The 8,006-nt window shown below is 49.9% G+C and overlaps 1 protein-coding gene across 1 annotated transcript; it reads left to right on the top strand.

The window, feature by feature from the left end:
* Positions 1–7,077: 7,077 nt before the first annotated feature.
* Positions 7,078–7,599, top strand: LOC109749381 (uncharacterized). The gene has a single exon (XM_020308344.1). It carries the CDS (start codon positions 7,078–7,080, stop codon positions 7,597–7,599), a length of 522 nt encoding a protein of 173 aa, XP_020163933.1.
* The last annotated feature ends 407 nt before the right edge of the window (positions 7,600–8,006 follow it).

Here is an 8,006-nt window from a genome sequence, read left to right as displayed (position 1 = left end):
GGGGTTGATAGGGTTCACGGTGGTTTCCCATGTAGATGACATGATTCATCATCTCTTGGTGCTGTTGCTGGCTTTGCTCGAAGAGACGGCACACTTGGGATAGTGCTGCTTCGCTGTCTTGTTGGCTGGACTGACCCTGAGTGAAATTGTTGCTGGTCTGTGTCCCGTAAACCTCCTCTGGCTGATTGGGCATGGAGCGAGTCCATGGGCGAGACATTTTCCCAGTCTGGGGTATTATTTGCAAAACCCATGAGAAAAATTGTGTAGCACAAGAAAAATCTCGCAAAGGCAATAATCAACAGGCTTCAAGGTTTTCAAAGAAACACAAATGATTTTTCCTGGAGAAGAAGTGCTTAACATAAATCTTACACGCGAAAAGCAAACACAAGATACAGCACTCAGGATGCGCGTACACAATCCTGACATGTTACTAAAAACTAGCGTACTACTCCGGAAGCAACCATACCAACACAAACTAGCGTACAGATAAAACAACACATCATACAGGCAGACATAACACGCGGCTACTCGGTGCTCTCAGTCGGAGATGGTGAAGATCTCTTTCCCCTTGCCGATGGCAAGGCTTAGCGGTCCAGGAGAATCAACCTCCTCCTCTCTAGCTGGCTCCTGGCATGTGACGCTGCGCTGCGGTGATGGTGCGGGGGCGACTGGTGGTAGAGCGTGTGCGGCAGGCGGTGTGGCTCTGATTGGAGTAGGAGCGATGACTTAGTCGAACTCCTCAGTGGTAGGCAGACGGCGAGCAGTGGCCAAAACGGCCGGTGCATACGAGGCTGAAGACGAGACGAATGTCAGGGGAGGCGCCGTGCGGAGGAGTTCCTTCCTGCTGGCAGGACCGCCCCGGACTAAGTCCATGCGGGCAGCCACAAGATCATCTATGAGGTTGTCGAAAGACTCCTCCAGAGCCTTGAGATACTCCACAACCATCTCGATGGCTTCATCTCGTTCTCCCCGGTGGCAGGCGAACGCATAGTGGCTGGTGTATGGTACATGGCATGGGAGGTAGCGGTAGCGACGAGTCTTCATCGTAGGAAGGATGTCCCGAAGGCGAGCTATCGCCTCGCGGGCAGCCATCTGCATGGCATGCCTCTCCGTAGGCATGGCCCTTCCCGTAAAACGGAAGTGACGAGCAGCAGAACGTCCTCCCTTGAACTGCACCACAGCTTGGTGCATAGGCACGTCGTCACTGAGCTTGTGCTGATAGAGTGTGAACTCCGGGCGAGCTGCTGGCCCAATCGCGAGCTTGGTGATGGAGACGAGGAGCTTGACAAACCCCTCGGGCACGTTGGTGAACACTCGATTCTCACAGCTGCTGCCAGCCATCTACAAAAGTAGGCAAAAATTCTGAGTAGTCATGTCATAAATTTATGATGACCAACAGAAAATAGCTACAATTGCAAAGATGCTGAAAAAAGCACAAAACGCTAATAACCGATTAGCGCTCGCACCTAGTGGCTACCTACAGTCAGCCTGGCTCTGATACCAAGCTTGTCATGACCGGTTTTTCAATAAAATAATTATTGAGAGACCAATCCCTTTTACGGACCAGCGAGGAAGAATCCCTTCTCACTGGTAGACAATACCTTGGTCACAGAAGAACAATACCAGGAGTACTAAATATAATACAAGGTTGAGCAAAGGCTGCCCAACAAATTATTACATGCACGCCGCTAAAACAATACGGCGAAAAGGGTGGAAAACTACTAACTCCACGATAACAACGGTGGTGGAAATATCATCGCGAAGTGGGTGATATGATTCCAGAAGACTACAGCTCATCGAGCGTCGGAGTGAGGCTCGAGAAGACTTATTGCGGGTGGCGGAAGCGTAAACAATACAAGTGACCAATATCCGGGATCGCGTAGGACTGACTGGGACTCCTCTAGGCGTCGGACGTGCTATCAAACTCTTCATCCAAGAGATCGCCTTCGTCCACATCTGGCCAAATCAACAGGCCAGGTGAGTACTATGAAAGTACTCGCAAGACAGATCGGACATAAGGTATAACGAATGCAACATGAAGCATATGAACAAGTTAACCAGTGCGATCAGACATGGAGATAATAAATACTGGGTGCCAAGCGAGGGTCTGAATGACGCCTCGAGCGGAAACTGCAGAATAGTAATACTGGTGCCAAACGAGTGTCTGAAAGACTCCTCGAGCAGAAAATGCGGAATAATAATACAGGTGCCAAACGAGTGTCTGAAAGACTCCTCGAGCGGAAAATGCGGAATAATAATGCCACAGTCGGGCGTCGGGGCGACACCACATAAAGGGCTTATAACAGAAAGTAAGGACAGTGCATGCCGCAGTCGGACGTCTGAGCGACATCACATAAAGGGCTTATATTTAAAGTGAGAAACTAGTACACGCCACAGTCGGACGTCTGCGCGACGTCTCATAAAGGGCTTATATCACAACTCATTAGTATAGTAGTTCGGGAACATAAATTATCACAAGCATGAGACAAATATAAAGTTAGTCCATCCACAGGAATAACAATAAAACCGAATTTTACCACTTGAGCTTGTTCACCGGGGACAAGCTTTTCACACAGATAGATATGGATATAATACTTACACTGCTTAATCGTGGATACGATGATTTGGAAAGAATTGACTCTGCAGGGTTTGTACTTAACCACAGCCAACGGATTTCAGTAGTCGCAGGGACTAGTTTCGTCTACGGTGTTTTGGAAGAAACATGTATAACCAGTACACACACAATTCAACCATCCGAAGCCAGGGATCACCCTCGGCAACGATCAAGAAAAACCTTGAGACGGGGAGGCTACAACCTCGCATAGCATGGGATCAAATTTATATACGCGCGCTCTAAGGGGGTGCCCCCCTCTCGGTCCCAACCGGAAACACCCATGCCCCCTGACCGGATGACTGGCTTTAATCCTGGGCCAAGGTACCATCATCCCGGCCCCTCTGTTTGGTGTGTACACGGAAAGAGGTTACCAACTTACTAAACCGCATCCTGGCAATGAGACATGTGGTAGCACGGAAGGGGAAAGAACGGTAACACGGCTCCAACCATGTCAACGTCGGAAAAGTCGGATGACGCAAGGCTGGCATGCTACAACAGTACCACCTTGCTGCCCTTCATGTCACCACATGATTAGGCCATCTCTCATCAGAGATCATCGCGACTTTGGAACAAGCGGGGAAAGGTCGATAACGTGGTTCCAACCACGTTAACGTCGAAGAAAGTCGGATGGCGCAAGGCTGGTATGCTACAACAGTACCACCTTGCTTCCCTTCATGTCACCACATGATTAGGCCATCTCTCATCAGAGATCATCCTGACTTTGGGACAAACGGGTAGTTGCCTTACAAGCAACGGGGCATTTACCGACACTCATATGCTACGCACAAACTTTCACGTGAACATGTAAAACATCTGTCATATCAAATGTTCAAAACATGCTTGCCTGGTACGGAGAAGTCGGAGTCTAGCTCGGCGAAGTTCGCGGCTCCGTCACCTCTCCCGGAACCTACGGCAATCACGAAACCGATACTAACGTGAAAACCAACACATACACAGAAACTTTTCTAAATATTTTTCAAATAAATCCCATAAAAAACTAGACAAAATTTGAAGATTGTCAGAAAAAGAATCACTCAAAAACACCCTTTTATTAAAAATTTATAAAGGTTTCTGTCCAGGGACTTATCTGCAATGAAACAGAAAAGTTCCAGGGTTTTAACTGAGAAAACAGAAAACGCTTCGGCTGGGAATGCGCAAGCGCAAAGGAGGAAACGTATTTTGCCCGAAGGCGCCAACAGAAAACGGTTCGCGAATAAAAGAACAGAGGCTGACATGCGGGGTCCACATGTCAGGTTTGAAAAGCTCGCCGGCGCCCGAAGACTGCGGTGGACGCCGGCGTCGAACCACGGCGAGTTAGGAGAAACGGAGGGTACCAAGAGCTTCAGCGTCTTCTTCCGCGTCGGTGGGTGGTGGACTCGTCCAATGGGGAGCACCACGTCGACGGCAACACTTTCTCCGGCGGACGGCGGCTCGGGTGAGGATGGGGAACTCCGGCGGAGGGCTGCAAGCTTCAAATTGTGGTGCGGGTCAGAACGAGGGATGCAAGGTGAAGCTACTGGTAAGAGAATGGAGGCGGAGGAGCACACACGGGGGCGAATCGGGCTGGATCCCGTGGCGGGTCGCGGCGGCCGGAGTCGAGGAAGGAGACCTCCTCGGGGCTCTTCCAGTGGCTAGGCGTGCTCTAGGGGGAGTGCAGTGCTGGTGGGTGCTCGAGTTGAAGCTCGGGGCCTCTATTTATAGGCAGATCGGCGGGGTGGCCGTGAACGGAGAATCTCCGGCGAGCGATTACGGCGGAGCAGTGGATTGGCAGGGGGTTTGAGCGGCCGGGCAGCATCAGTGGAGGTTACTGGATTCGTTTTGCAGCTAAACGGGGATGGTCTTGGCGTAATGACGTCGGTCCATGGTGAGGTGACCGCACGGGCCCAACGGCGGCAGAGAGCGCGCTCCGCGCCCTGCGGTTCACGACAAGAGCGGCAGCACATTCGGGGGAGTGGAAGGCCACGCGGTGAGCTCCGATGGTTTGGGCGGCGCAGGGTGGCGTCGTCGGCGCCGTGTCTCCCGCTGGCGTCCGCAAAGCCGCCGCCGGCGTCGGTCACGGGGCGGCGCACCTTCTGCTGCTCGTCGCCGACGCCCGCAAGGCGCCAGGCGTTCGTGCGGTGCAGTAACAAGGGGGCGGGGACAAGGAGCAAGGCGACGCGGTGGCACTGGCGAGATCGACGTCCTCCTCTGAAGAAAACGACAGCAGCCACTGACTGAATCTCTGAACTTTCTGAACTTTGACAAAGACAGTGCACTGCAGGTGTTCGACAGAAGGTTTTGGCTATGAGATAATTTTTTCTCGAGCTGTAACTTGGTGAGATGACCACTCAATGCACCCAGAGGCTGCCTGATTTTACTTGGAATTTTTGGAGAAGGTTTTGAATGAATTTCACCAAATTTGACAAATCTGGTCCAAACTTGCAGCAAGTGTAGTTTGAAAATTTTGAACTGAAGACCAGTGGATCTTTATGGTTCTAGATTGAGGGTTCAAAGGGCTGGGAGGGGAAAAAGGTTTGGTGGCAAAAATCAAGACAGAAAGTGGAATTCCTTTGTAAATCTCCAAGTGCTAGAAAAGAAGGCAGAAATTTATTTGAATAGAAATTGGAATGGAAATAATCACATGGGGAGGTTCAACTTGCTGGATTTGATGCAAATCATGATCCAAAGTTGAGGAAGTGGTTAGGAGAGAGGATTTGCACTAATGCCATGGCAAGAAGAAATTGTTGAAAGTGGTAAAGGATTTTCCAAAAGCCATAGTGCAAATTTAAAAAGGTTTTCAAAAGTTATTTTCCCCAAAAGAAAAACATTTGGTCTTGAGTCCAAATGAAGAGCAAGAACCTCCAAGACCAAAGACAGATCTTGGGTGAATCCAAAATAAAACTTTTTGCCATAAAGGAAGATTATATGAGAGGGAGAGTTCTCTTGAAGAAAAAATTAAATCACTCCCCTCAAATCCAATAAAATCTTTTTAAAAAAATCCAAAATAAAATTTTTGGGTGTCACAACAATACTTGGGTCGGAATCATGAGCAGTTTGATAATCGTTTCAGTCGCGACGACCTCCGTCGAGTGCCTATGCCCCCTCCGAGGGGCGGATCATATGTGCCCCGTCATCGTGATGACAGGCGCCCGTACAGTGATGAGCGGAGATTGCTAGTCGACCCAAGAGAGTCTGGGTTTGATGCCAGGTCACTCTTGGTGCAAGGTTTGGTCGACAGGAACCTGGCACACAGAGAAGGGCAGGACAGAGATTGCTCGAGTGGAAGCAGAGTTCACGTTTCAGGCCCTGAGTGCTTTAGCAGAGCCATCAGAGCTACTGAGATCCCTCTCAACTTCAGGTTGGCGACTGGAGTTAGTAAGTTTACCGGTGAGTCGAAGCCTGACACTTGGATCGAAGATTACCGAGTGGCTGTACAGATCGGTGGTGGAAATGATGAAGTAGCTATGAAACATTTTCCTCTAATGTTAGAGGGTTCGGCCAAAGCATGGCTGAATCAGTTGGCCCCTGGCAGTATATTCAGCTGGGAAGAGCTGGCTCGAGTGTTTGTCAGAACTTTCGAGGGTACTTGCAAATGACCAGCGCAGTTGGCAGAGTTGCAACATTGTGTACAGAAGCCGAATGAGACCTTGAGAGATTACATTCAGAGGTGGACCACTTTGCATCACACAGTGGAAAATGTATCCCAGCGTTTGCGCCTTCAAGGAGGGCGTTTGGTATCGAGAGCTTAACCTGAAATTCGGTCAGACAGGAGATATGAATCTGACCTGAATGATGGAGATGGCCACTCGGTATGCCAACGGAGAAGAAGAGGATCGACTTCGCAGTGGAAAGGGAAAACCTGTCGCCCAAGACACCGGAGGAGGTCGGAAACAGAAACGCAAAGCCGAGCCAGCAGGGCCTGGTGAAACTGTAGCAGTTGTGACTGAAGGGAAGTGTAAGGGGAAGCCTAAAGGGCCTTGGATCCCCAAGAAAGTGAAAGATCAAGCAGGAAATGATGTGTTGGATTTGCCATGTCACATTCACACCAAGAAGGATGAAGAGGGTAATCTGATTTATCCTAAACACACCACTCAACAGTGTCGGCTCCTGATCCAGCAGTTCCGAGAGAAACAACCCAATGAGAAGGAAAAGGAGTCGGACAAAGATGAGGACAAGGAAGAAGATGATGATGGTTTCCCCAACGTCAGTTCCACTTTGGTGATTTTTGCTGACGTTGAAAGCAAAAGTCGATTGAAGGTCATCAATAGAGAAGTAAACATGGTTGCTCTGGCAACGCCAACATATTTGAAGTGGTCCAAGACTCCCATCACATTCGACCAGTCTGACCATCCTCCGCGTGTTTTGCCACCCCAGGAAGGCAAGCGTTGGTGGTCGACCCGGTCGTTGGGGGCACTCGACTGACTAAAGTCTTGATGGATGGAGGCAGTGGCCTCAATATTTTGTACACTGAGACCCTCCGAGGGATGGGCATTCCGATGTCCAAACTCAGCGAAAGCAACATGCGATTCCATGGAGTCATCCCTGGGAAGAAAGCCGATTCACTCGGCCAGATAACTCTTGACGTGGTTTTCGGTGATTCGACCAATTACCGTAAGGAAAATTTGACGTTTGAAGTTGTGGATTTTCATAGTGCCTATCATGCTATCCTGGGCAGGACCGCATATGCTCGTTTCATGGCTCGACCATGTTATTTGTACCTCAAGCTGAAGATGCCTGGCCCTAGAGGCGTGATCATAGTCACTGGCGATAGGCAGCGAGCAGAAGAGTGCCTCCAGAAGGGCTCAAAGATCGCTGATCAGCAAATGGCAGCAGTTGAAATGGAAGAATACAAGAAGAATGCAGATCCGAGTGATTTGCTGAGAGCTAAGAAGCCTACTTCAGATTCTGCATTTAAGTCGACTGGTGAAACAAAGGAAGTTCATATTCACCCGACTGACCCCAATGCTGCTCCGACTCACATCTCAACAACGCTCGACAGCAAATAGGAAGAAGCGCTCATCTAGTTCCTCCGTGAGAACAGGGACATCTTCGCATGGAAACCTTCTGACATGTCGGGTGTGCCCAGGGAACTAGCTGAGCACCGTTTGCGAGTCGACCCAAAAGTAAAACTAGTCAGAGAGCATCTTCGACGGTCCGCCGTACAGAAGAGAAAAGCAATTGGTTAAGAAGTGGCTCGGCTTTTGGCAGCTGAGTTCATCCGAGAGATTTACCACTCCGAGTGGCTCGCCAATGTCGTCATAGTGCCTAAGAAAGATGATTCCCTCCGCATGTGTATCGACTTCAAGCATATCAATCGGGGCTGCCCGAAGGATCACTTCCCTCTTCCTCGCATCGATCAAATAGTCGACTCGACTGCGGAATGTGAGCGGTTGTCTTTCCTGGATGCATATTC

This window comes from Aegilops tauschii, chromosome 3 (assembly GCF_002575655.3).
Source record: "Aegilops tauschii subsp. strangulata cultivar AL8/78 chromosome 3, Aet v6.0, whole genome shotgun sequence".
NCBI classification, from domain to species: domain Eukaryota; kingdom Viridiplantae; phylum Streptophyta; class Magnoliopsida; order Poales; family Poaceae; genus Aegilops; species Aegilops tauschii.
This window is presented reverse-complemented; position numbering and strand designations above follow the sequence as displayed.

Excerpts from the sequence above, each read along its gene's own strand:
- LOC109749381 (XM_020308344.1), top strand. The coding sequence starts at position 7,078 with ATGGGCATTCCGATGTCCAAACTCAGCGAAAGCAACATGCGATTCCAT.